This window comes from Eubalaena glacialis, chromosome 3 (genome assembly GCF_028564815.1).
Source record: "Eubalaena glacialis isolate mEubGla1 chromosome 3, mEubGla1.1.hap2.+ XY, whole genome shotgun sequence".
NCBI lineage: Eukaryota > Metazoa > Chordata > Mammalia > Artiodactyla > Balaenidae > Eubalaena > Eubalaena glacialis.
Window position 1 is genome coordinate 1,336,271 of NC_083718.1, and position 12,505 is coordinate 1,348,775.

Here is a 12,505-nt window from a genome sequence, read left to right on the forward strand (position 1 = left end):
CTTATTCAATCAATAAGTATTTACTGGGTGCTGCTTACCATGTCCAATGGGATACAATTATTAAAAATATATCATCTAAGTCTTTACTTTTATTATTTTCAGAACGGTAATAAAAGTCAATAAAAACATTGTTTCTCTATGTTAAAAGAACCTAGTGCAGAAACAAGGCCCCCCGACCCCAGATTCTCAATAAATGGTTTTTCTTAACTTAATTTTTAAGTGTCTTACAACCGTATTATTTGTGTCAGCTGCTGGGTTCAAAGATCCACAGTGACTAGTAAACCTGTGGGCTTAGATCTCAGATTTGTTCAGATTCTTTGTTTTTTGGTCCATAACATCTTTTTTTTTTAGCCACACTGCGCGGCTTGCGGGATCTTAGTTCCCCAACCAGGGATCGAACCCGGGCCCCCGGCAGTGAAAGCGCCAAGTCCTAACTGCTGGATTGTCAGGGAGTTCCTCATCTATAACATCTCTATGTTCAATGCCACCGTGCTCTAATCTAACTCCTCCTTAAGAGCTGGCTCAGCGTCTGGCCGTGGGCAGCTCTTGGCTCATCAGACTAGGTTCTGCATCCATCTCCACTGGGACTGAGTGGTGCCCTACCTCTTCCCGCTGCTTCTCATTCTAAGGGTTTACAGAGTCTGGGAGACCACAGAGTGCATCATCTGGCCAGATCACATGGGATCTTCTATGCCATGCTAAGGAGGTTAGACTTTATCCTGGAAGCCAGTGTATATCAAAGTTTTTTTTTTTTTTTTTTTTTACAAATTACTCCTAACACCTAATCTCTTCTTTGCCCTACCCCACAGTCTTCGGGAAAACCGACATCCCAGGAAAATGCTCTGTATTTATCCTGTGGCTTCATGGACCATCCGGTATACTCTTTCTTCCGGGTACCTGTATCCCAGAGTTCGAAGAGCACAACCAGAGCCATGAGTTTTAATTTTCAGGCACAAGAAGCCGAGCACATGAGCCAGGGCAGCCACAGTGGGAGAGGGAGGAAGGGAGGAGAGGCGAAGGAACCAAGCCCTGGCAGAGAGCTGGCATCTCTGGGAGTACAGACCTCTATCTTTAGGTATAAGATCTAAAGGTACAAGATCTGTACTTCTACTATAACAGGGACTACAGGTAGGGTAGGCCTGGAGGTGGTAAACAGTAAGCTCAGTAGTGGATGTGTTAGTTTTCAGGTGCTTGTAAGATACCCATCCTGGTATAGCCAGTAAGCACATACATTAATTTGGAGCTCTGGAGAAAGGGTGGCATAAATATGATTAGAGAAATGAGACACAAGTGGAAGTATCTGTCAATCAGTATCTTGTTTCAGAAATGGTTTAAGGCAGTTTGCAATAATACATACACTACGACACGAATGAATATATTAAAACTGGGGTAAAAGAGAGAAAAGCCAAGGTGGTACGATGACCAGGAGAGGGTTGCTGGTGACATGAGAATGAGCGGTTTCGGTGACATGATGAGCATATAAGCCAGACTGAAACTGGCTGGAAAACTGAAGAGGGAAATGGCCAAATGGAGAATCCTGGCTGTGAAAGAAAGCACAGCTAGCACCCCTTCACAGGAAGCTCTTAACCTGGGGTCCACTCTTCCACACATGATGTAACATTTTATAAACAGGTATGAGTGTCCATTTCTTTGCTGTGCACGTTCATGGCTTTTGTCACTTTTCCAGAGACAGCTGTTACACCTTTCCAGAAAACCAATGCCCATGTAGCCAGAGAACTGAAAACTATTAAACAAAAGAGAGTTCTCTTCACATATTTTTTCTGATTATAAGAGTAATATAAAATTTAAACAAACTTTAAGTTTCTTTAAATTTAAATTCTTCTCAGCTTTACTGCGGCGTGACCGACCTATAAAATGGTTAGCTGTGTACACTGTGGTGACTGGACGTACATGCACAGTGTCAAAGATTTCCCACATCCAGGTCATTGACACGTCCACCATCTCAGATTTACCTTCTTCTGGGTGAGAACGCTAATTTCTACGTCCCGTTACATGATGCAGTCACCATATCTCACGTTAGATCCTCAGCCCTTGGTCATCTGACCGACGACAGCGTGTACCCTTTTATCAATCTCTCCATGTTCCCCACCCTCAGCAACCACCTTCCTGCTCTCCTTTACAAAGGGTTGGGCTTTTTAAAAGGTTCCACATATAAGTGATACCATGCAGCATTTGTCTTCCTCTGTGTGGCTTATTTCACTCAGCACCGTGCCCTCAAGGTCCATCCAAGCTGCTGCAAATGGCAGGCTTTCCTTTCCCTCTTTCTCGCAGCTGAGTTATATTATGGTCCACTGAATACTCACACATCTCCTTCATCCACTCATCCACCGATGCACACTCAGGTTGTTTCCACGTCTCGGCCACTGTGAATAATGCTGCGATAAACACAGGAGTGCAGACACCTCTTCGAGATCTTGTTTTCATTTCCTTTGGATATATACCCAGAAATGGGACTGCTGGATCAAATGGTAGTTCTATTTTTAAATTTTTTTAGGACCCTCCATACTGTTTTCCAGTGGCTGCACCAATTTACATTCCCACCAGCAGTGCACAAGGGCTCCCTTTTCTCCACACCCTCACCAACCTTGTTATTTCTTGTCTTTTTTTTTTTAAATTTATTTATTTATTAATTTTTTTGGCTGTGTTGGGTCTCCATTTCTGTGCGAGGGCTTTCTCTAGTTGTGGCAAGTGGGGGCCACTCTTCATCGCGGTGCGCGGGCCTCTCACTATCGTTGCCTCCCTTGTTGCGGAGCACAGGCTCCAGACGCGCAGGCTCAGTAGTTGTGGCTCACGGGCCTAGTTGCTCCGCGGCATGTGGGATCTTCCCAGACCAGGTCTTGAACCCGTGTCCCCTTCATTAGCAGGCAGATTCTCAACCACTGCGCCACCAGGGGAGTCCCATATTTCTTGTCTTTTTGATGATAGCCATTCTAACAAGTCTGAGGTGGTAGCTCATTGTGGTTTTGATTCGCATTTTCCTGATAACTAGTGATGTTGAGCGCTCTTTCATGTACCTGTTGGCTATCTGTATGTTTTCTTTAGAAAAAGTGTCTATTCAAGTCCTCTGCCATTTTTAAAAATCAGATTATTTGCTACTGAGTTGTATGAGTTTTTCATACATTTTGCATATTAACTGCTTATCAGATAAATGGTTTGCAAATATTTTCTCCCATTCAGTAGGCTGCCTTTTCATTTGGCTGATGGTTTCCTTTGCTGTGCTTTTTTAGTTTGATGTAGTCCCACTTGTTTACTTTTGCTTTTGTTGCCAAATACAAAAAATCACTGCCAAGACAAATGTCAAGGAGTTTAACTTTTATGTTTTCCTCCAGGAGTCTTATGGTTTCAGGTCTTAGGTTCAAGTCTTTATTTTGAGTTGACCTAAGTATACGGTGTAAGATAAGGGTCCAGTTTTCCGAACACCATTTATTGAAGAGACTGTCCTTCCCCCACTGTATATTCTTGGCTCCTCTGTCATAAAATAATTGACCATATAAGTGTGGGTTTATAGCTGGGCTCTCTGCTCCACTGATCTCTGTGTCTGTTTTTATGCCAATACCACACTGTTTTGATTACTGTAGCTTTGTAATATAGTTTAAAATCAGGAAGTGTGATGCCTCCAGCTTTTTCTTTCTCAAGATTGCTTTGGCTATTCAGGGTCTCTTTTGATTCCACACAAATGTTAGAATTGTTTGTTCTTCTATGAAAAATGCCACTGGAATTTTGATGGGGTTGCACTGAATCTGTACATTGCTTTGGGTAGTTTGGACATTTGAAAAATATTCATTATTCCAATCCATGAACATGAAACATCTTTCTATTTGTTTGTGTCTTCTTCAATCTTTCATCGATGTCTTATAGTTTCCTGTGTACAGATCTTTCACCATCTTGGTTAAATTTACGCTTAGGCATTGTATTGTTTTTGATGCAATTGTACAGGAGATTGTTTTTTAAATTTCTCTTTGTGATAGTTCATTATTTCTTCTTTTCTTTTCTAATTGCTCTGGCTGGGACTTCCAGTACTATGTTGAATAGGAGTGGTAAGAGTGGGTACCCTTACCTTGTTCTTCATCTTAGAGAAAAAGCTTTCAGCCTTTCACTGTTGAATATGATGTTAGCTGGGGGGGGGTTGTCATATATGGCCTTTATTGTGTTGGGATATGTTCCTTCTATACACTTTGTTGAAAGTTTTTGTCATGAATGAGTATTGAATTTTGTCAAATGCTTTTTCTGCATCTATTAAGATATTCATGTGATTTTTAATTTTTCACTCTATTAACTGGTGTATGACATTTATTAATTTGTGTATGTTGAACCATCCTTGCATCCCAGGGGTAGATCCCACTTGATCATGGTGTGTGATCCTTTTACTGCGTTGTTGAATTCAGTTTGCTAGTACTGTGTTGAGAATCTCTGCGTCTATATTCATCAGGCATACTGGCCTGTAGTTTTCTTTTCCTGTAGTGTCCTTGTATGGCTTTGTTATCAGGGAATGCTGGCCTAGTAAAATGAGTTTGGAAATGTTCCCTCCTCTTCAATTTTTTGGAAAGAGTTTGAGAAGGACTGGTATTAATTCTTCTTTAAATGTTTCTAGAACTTACCAGTGAAACCATCTGGTCCTGGGCTTTTCTCTTATGGGAGGTTTTTGATTACTGACTCACTCTCCTTGTTAGTTATTGGTCTGTTCAGATTTTCAATTTCTTTATGATTCAGTTTTGTTAGGCTGTATGTTTCTAGGAATTTATGCATTTCTTTTAGGTTATCCAATTTGTTGGCATATACCTGTTCACAGTCGTCTCTTATGAACCTTTGTCTTTCTGTGTTATCAGTTGTAAAGTTTCCCCTCTCATTTCTGATTCTGTACTTGAGTCTTCTCTCTCTTTTCAGTCTAGCTAAAGTCTGTCAATTTTGTTTATCTTTTCAAAAAACCAGCTCTTAGTCTCACTAAATTTTTCTAATATTTTTCTGCTCTTTATTTTATTTATTGCTACTCTCATCTTCCTACTGCTACCTTTGGGCTTAGTTTGTTCTCTAATTCCTGAGGTATAAAGTTAGGCTGTTTGAGATCTTTCTTTTTTCTTAATGTAGGTGTTTTTATCTATAAACTTCCTTCTTAAAACTCCTTTTGCTGCATCCCATAAGTTTTGGCATTTGTATTTTCCATTTTCGTGTGTTTTAGAATATCTTTATTTTATTATTTTTTAAAATTAATTTATTATTTATTTTTGGCTGCGTTGGGTCTTCATTGCTGTGCGTGGCCTTTCTCTAGTTGTGGTCAGCGGGGGCTACTCTTCATTGCAGTGTGTGGGTTTCTCATTGCGGTGGCTTCTCTTGTTGTGGAGCACGGGCTCTAGGCGCACAGGCTTCAGTAGTTGTGGCACGTGGGCTCTAGAGTACAAGTTCAGTAGTTGTGGCTCATGGGCTTAGGTGCTCTGCAGCTTGTGGGATCTTCCCAGACCAGGGCTCGAACCCGTGTCCCCTGCATTGGCAGGCAGATTCTTAACCGCTGCACCACCAGGGAAGTCCCTCAGAATATTCTTAGATCTCTCTTTTGAGTTCTTTGATCCACGGGTTGTTTAGAAGTGTGTTGTTTAATTTCCATATATTTGTGATTTTTCCAGTTTTCCTACTGTAACTGATTTCTAGTTTCATCTCAACATGATCAGAAAAGATACTTGGTATTATTTTAATGTTAAATTCACTAAAACCTGCTTCATGACTTATCCTGGAGAATGCTCCATGCATGCTTGGGAAGGATGTATGTTCTGCTGCTGTTGGATGGAATGTTCTGCATGTCTGTTGGGTCCATTTGGTTGAAAGTATAGTTTAAGTCCAATGTTTCCTTATTGATTTTCTGTTTGGATGAGCATATCCATTGTTGAGGGTGGGGTATAAATCTCCTGCTATTATTGTACTGTTGTCTATTTCTCCTTTCAGATATTGATATTTGCTTAATGTATTTAGGTGCTCTGATGGCAGGTGCACATATATTTATAATTGTTGTATCTTCCTGATGAATTAACCCCTTTATCATATAATGACCTTTGTTTCTTGTTACAGCTTTTGAATTAAAGTACTTTGTCTGATAAAAGTATAGATACCCTCACTCTCTTTTGGTTTCTACTTACACGGAGTATCTTTTTCCATCCCTTTACTTTGAGCCTATGTGTGTACTAAAACCTATAGTCTCTTTTAGGCAGCATATAGTTGTGTCTTCTTTTTCAATCCATTCAGCTACTTTGACTTTTAATTGGAGAATTTAATCCATTTATATTTAAAGTAATTTTTGATAAGTAAGTCCATTTTATTAACTGCCATTTTATTAATTGTTTTCTGGCTCTTCTGTAGTCCCCTGTTCCCCCAACCTTTCTCTCTGGCTGTCTTCCTTTGTGAATGGTGATCTTCCATGGTGGAATGCTTTGACTCCTTTCTCTTTATCTTTTGTGCGTCTATCATAGATTTTTGCTTTGTGGCTACCATAAAACATTTTATAGATATGATAGTCTATTTCACACTGACAACTTTGACTGCATACAAAAATTCTACCCCTTTATTCCCTTCCTTTAATGTTTCTGATGTCACGATTTAACTCCTTTTATACTATGTATTCATAATAATAATCACAAAGTATTTAGCTAGTTATTTTTAACACTTTCATCCTTTAACCTTTATACTACAGTTAGGTGGTTAACACACCACCGTATTACAGTATCAGAGTATTCTGAATCGATTATATACTTACCTGTACCAGTGTGTTATATATTTTCACATTATTAATTAGCATCCTTTCATTTCAGCTTGAAGAACTCCTCTTAGCATTTCTTGTAAGGCAGGTCTAGTGGTGAAGAACCCCTTCAGCTTTGTTGTCTGGGAAAGTCTTTATCTTGTCTTCAGTTCTGAAGGACAACTTTCCTAGCTAAAGCACTCTTGGTTGGCAGTTTTTTCTTTCAGCACCTAGAACATATCATCCCACTGACTCCTGTCCTGCAAATTTTCTGCTGAGAAATCTGTTGCTAGCCTTATGGGAGTTCCCTTGCATGAGAGAAAAGTTTTTTCCTCATGCTGCTTTGAAAATTCCCTCTTCGTCTTTGATTTTAGATAGTTTTTACTACATTTTGTTTTGGAGAAGATCACCCTGGATTGAAATTTTGGGGTGATATATTAGCTTTAAAACTAGGAGGTACAAATCTCTCCTCAGATTTGGGAAGTTCTCAGACATTATTTCTTTAAAAAGCTTTTTGCCCCTTCTCCCTCTCTTCTCCTGGGACTCCAATAATTCGTAGACTGCTTCTCCTAAAGATATCCCACAGTTCACGTTTTCTTCCTTCTTTTTCATTCTTTATTCTCTATCCTCCTCTGACTGGATAATTCTGAAGGTTCCGTCTTCTATTTCACAGGCTTTTTCTTCTGCCTGATCCATTCTGCTACTGATGCTCTCTACTGCATTTTCCATTTCATTCTCTGTATCCTTCAGCTCCAGAATTTGTTTGGTTCTTTTTTATGATTTCTCTCTTTGTTGAACTTCTCATTTTGTCTGTGAGTTGTTTTTCTGATTTCATGGAATTGTCTTTCTGTGTTTTCTTGTAGCTCACTGAGCTCCTTAAAATGGCTGTTTTGAAATTCTTCATCAGATAAATCACAGATCTCCACGTCTTTGGGGTTGGTTACTGGAACATTATTGTGTTTCTTTTGTGATGTCATGCTTCCTTGGTTTTTCATGTTGCTTTATGTCTTGCACTGCTGTCTGCACTTCTGAAGTAGCAGTCACCTCCTCCAGGCTTTACTGACTGACCTCTTCCAAGTGTCCAATCTTGGATTTTTTTTTGCTCCAGTGGTGTGCTAGAACTTCTCCACTGGGCTTTGGACTTCGACAAAGGCTCTCTCATCTGTGGGTAACCGTCTCAGTCAGTGTTCTCCAGGAGGTCCTGGACCACGTCAAGATCCACAGCTGGGACCGAGGTCTGTGTTTCTATTATCTGACATACAGGTGGGTGAGATTCCCCCGGGTCCCTTGGTGTACAGTGCCGATGACAGAACCAAAGCCAAATGGGGCTGTAGCCGGGACTATGGTCGGCAAGTCAGTGGCTGGGATGTGGGCTTGTCTTCTCAAAACAGCTCTCCTTGTCCTTAGATGGCACTGAGTTTGACAATCTCCTCGCTTGGACAGATGCCAAATTGTTGTTGTGGGAGGGATAAGAGTGAGGGACATCTTACTCAGACATCTTGCTGACACGCCCCCCCGCAGCAATGCTTTCTAAAGACATATAGTAATGCCAGCACCTCAATCTCTGCTTCAAAAGGTAAGGAGGTAGCACAGGCAGGTGGAAGGTGAACTCTGCGTTTTTAGGGTTTCAAGCAATTCTTAGGATTCAACTGAGACTCTTAAGTTTGGACTTGAAAATACTCCTGAAAACATCAATACTCCCTGTGGTCTGAGAAGGAATATAAATAAAGGACTAATAGAGCCACTAGTACACTAGCTGTGACAAAGAGAGGTAAAATTGGGAAAAAAAATAAGCAGTGTTTCCAGGCTACATTATCCCAAATTTGGTTTCCAATATAGAGGCAATCAATCAACCAAATGACTCTAAGCCTGCTTCTATGACCCGCTGCTGTGCGACCCTAGGCAAGTTAGTTATCTCTCGGAGCCTCAGGTTCTGCTTCTCTGTAAGACAGGGAGTTGGTCTAGATGATTCCAGAGCTGGAGTGAATTGAAAAGGAACGAGGAGTAAAAGGGAACAGGATGTATCCGGGACTCACAGAAGCCATGTTTCTGGTATGGTTTCTTTCCCTGTCCTTCCAACATCCATTCTGCAGGAGATCTTCAGAAATTTCCAAGCAACATAATCCACTGGACAACTGCTGTTTGGGACTTCTACCCTGAGCAACTTTCTCTTAAAACTGTTTCCGTTGTCCTAAGGTGGTGTACTCACCCCCAGATGGCTCTCACTGCAGAAATTCGAACTGATGGGGGTTGTGTCTCATGAAGACCACTAACTGTTGCCTGAAGAAACTGCTGGATCAATTCAGGGGACATAGCAACAGTGAACCGACTGGCAGCCCAAAGGGCCCGGCCCAAGAGGAAAGGAGACACTGGGAGGAAGAGAGAGCAGTTAGGGGCTGGACAATACAAGTTTCTGCTACTGCCCGCCCTCCTCCCCACCTCTATTCCTCAGTTTGTTGCAGTAACTGAATACCACCAAACATACATAACATAATGGAGAGAAAAAGCACGATCTTGAAAGATAAAAGCAAATGTATGACCTATGGCACAGAATCATTTCCCTAGTTTCACTTTTCACTATTTGCAAAGTACACTTTGAATATTCCTAGACTACAAAGCCCCCCACAGCTCTCACCACCCCTTACCACACTGCTAGTCAGTCCTCTAGATGGCTTCTCCACTGCCAGTTTTTTCCTACTCTTGGACCACTATTGGAATACTATAAATTATAGCTCTGTCATGCTTTTATTTAAAATGTCAACAAATTCCATAGCCTACCAAATAAAGCCCATCTAAATTCGCATGGCATTCAAGGCCCCCTCAGATCAGTGACTCTAGCATTACCTCTGATTTCCCTTTGTGCCTTCCAAACAGAGGCACACACCCCCCTCCCTAGGAAGTCAACATCTGACTTTGCCATTTCTGTGCTTTGTTTATAAGCCAACACGCTCACCTCTCCTTGCATTATCTAACCAATCTCTTGGGCTGAAGTAATCCTAACTATCTCTGCCACGTTAAGCCCATGTCTTTAGCTTTCTAACATGATACAAATATATTTTTTGATATTCTAGGCACTGGTGTAAGGATTACTACCCCCTGCCTGTCATAAGATGCTTGAGGACAGAGACTATACTCAGCTGTCATAGGGCTTAACTCAGTTACCTGTACAATAAACATTTAGTTGACGGGACCTATTCAACAGAACCTAGCAAATGGTGCCAAATAATTACATACTAATTCATATAATGGAGAGTACCATCCAGGAACGCCTGGAAGTCCCAAAAGTTAAAACTCTTTTCATAGCAATACCAAGACATTATTTGTCTTTTATCATTCTCATTCCTTCTCGAGTATACAGTAGAATTTTCCAGAGGTTACTGATGTGTGACACCATGGCTCTGACAGCTAATGGAACGTATGCTTGCATTTCTTATATTTTGAAAGCTTCTCAGTTTTAATTTCTAATATGTTAAATACTGCTACATGTGACTCACAAAAAAATCTCCTTGGGATCACTGATAATTTTTAAAAGTGTAAAGGGGTCCTGAGACCAGAAAGTTTGAGAATGGCTTGTACAGAAAAGCTTTGCTAGGGCAAGTTCTACAAAAAATATGCTGGTGGGTTTGAGAAATTCCAACACTGTCATTCAACACGTGATTACACTATGTCCATTAGGTGCCAGGCACTGTGGGGCAAAAGGATATATTAGACATGGCTTGTACTCAAATATCTTACATTCTAGTAGGAGAAAGAAAACATATTTGTCAACCACAACATAATGCAGCACGTGGTAAATGCAGAATAAATAGGAACATGCTCAGTGGGTCCTGAGCTCTGGATGCTCAACCATTTTAATTCTGTGACTCAGGCCTGAGATGCCCTATAACAGCTGGCCTAAGGAGAGGTGGAGAACATTTTCCAATGGTTTTAAGCTACCCAGGGGGCATCCTATGGAGAGGAAGCAGTGAGTGGACTGATACGGCATCGACGACGCAGGGGTCCCACGACTTAAGTACTCAGGGAGGAAGCAGAGACAGCACTGGGGGCTCTGAGGGTGAGAACAAGGCACGGAGATCGTCACACAGAGACAACGCCATCTCTCAGCCGCTGCCCTGTGCTGCTGAGAAATCAGGCTCACGTAGTCCAGGCTACTTTTTAAGGCTAGTAGCGAACGTGGACATGAGAACGGACACTTTAATCATGTAGACAGAAGAGCCTGAGAAAACTGACAAGAAGCATACAGAAAGGATGAACCATACACAGGCTGCCTGAGGGCGTGGGGACTTTGCAATGACAGAGTTTGCACCAGAGTTCTCAAGGCAGAGCAGCCAAATCTGCACTCTATTCAGACGCCAGAAAACATCCGGGACTTGAGCGCTGATTGGGACAACAGTGTGAGAGAACAGCATGGAAGAACTAAGAACAAGGCAATCCTAGCCTCTCAGTTGGTGAAGCTTGAGTCAAGGTCTCTGGGCAGTTTAGAGGTTCAGACGAGCTCAAGCTCTAGGGTGGAAGAAGAATGTTCACCCCGAGGTTTACCTGCCTAAGTGAACAACAGAACTGAGCTGATGGTGGGCCTAAGCACGGTGCTGAAACCTACCTGAGAGGTTGAGGTCTGCAAGGACAACGTTGGTCAGGAAGCCATGCATGTCGAAGGGGATCCTGCCATTCTTCACGCTGTCGGTGATGATGGACTTCACTGAGCCGAGGGCCAACATGCATGCCTCATGGATCTTCCACCTGCCAAAGGAACACCACAGCCTGGTCACACAAACCCACGGCCAAAGAGACAGACGCTTGAGGGAAGCCAATTCAGGAAAGGGCATTTCAGCACAGCCTGACCCCAAAGTGCATTGAGCTGCTCTTCCGATCTAAACCTATAACTGAAAACAGTGTAATTTAATAATAACAGGTTTTTCTAATTAAAAACAAAGCAAAAGTCCTTCCTTTCAAACCTTTTTAAAACGGGGTAAAATAAAAGCATTATAGCCAACTGTTTTAAGGATGGGAAGAACTGCTTTAAAACAGATAATGCAAAGCAAGGACGCGCCTGCCTCCGACCTGATGCCCAGAGCACGTCCCTCAGTGGGACGCCCGCCGCCCACTCTCACCAATGTCCGGTGCCGCCATTCTTGGTGTGCTCAGCTTCCTGTAAATGCCGAGTTGCTGCGGCGGCCAGGGCTGCTGCGCTCTCATTCTGGAAATCAGTGGCCACAGCCTGGTGGGAGGAGAGGCGCTAACAAATGTTTCTGGGCAAATTAAACTGCAAGTTTCATTGCACACTGAATGGTTCCAACTCCTTCACATACACACGGCTAAGCCCAATTAGGTACATTCAAAACACAGCCCCTAATTGTATTAAGGTCTCTACGTTAAAGTAGTATCCATATTTCCGCAGTGCCCAAGCACTGTGAAGCTCACAAAATGGACAGCTCCCTTTGGCTACATTCAGCAGAGCCTAAGGGGTCAATAAGAGATTCAGCTTTGGATGGCAGGGGACCAGATATTTATTCTCTGGGAGCCTGACTGTGGGAATACAAGGCTAATCTACTAGCTGAAACTTGGCGTGGTCTTTCCTAGGTGCCTTAGAAACACTGCAGGATAACAAGGAGTGCTCACCAACAATGAAACAACGAGAACAAGTCTCGCACCTGACAGGCGGCAGGTGGCAGCTTCTTCACAGACCCTCAGCCTAGAGACAGTCCTGTGCTCCAGTCAGAGCCAAAGAAACATGAGCAGCCATCTGGGTGTTCAACCTCTCAG

General features: G+C 42.2%; 1 protein-coding gene across 2 annotated transcripts in view; it reads right to left on the bottom strand.

Annotated features, from left to right (window-relative positions):
• The window catches only part of IPO9 (importin 9), a 53,032-nt gene that overhangs the window by 15,374 nt on the left and 25,153 nt on the right, over window positions 1–12,505 (bottom strand). For both annotated transcript variants that reach the window (XM_061187260.1, XM_061187261.1), the window contains exons 12-14: window positions 11,854–11,960; window positions 11,343–11,482; window positions 8,952–9,111 (exon numbers count right to left, since the gene is read on the bottom strand). In XM_061187260.1, coding sequence (XP_061043243.1) covers window positions 8,952–9,111; window positions 11,343–11,482; window positions 11,854–11,960 — 407 coding nt within the window. The remainder of the gene's footprint in view (window positions 1–8,951; window positions 9,112–11,342; window positions 11,483–11,853; window positions 11,961–12,505) is intronic.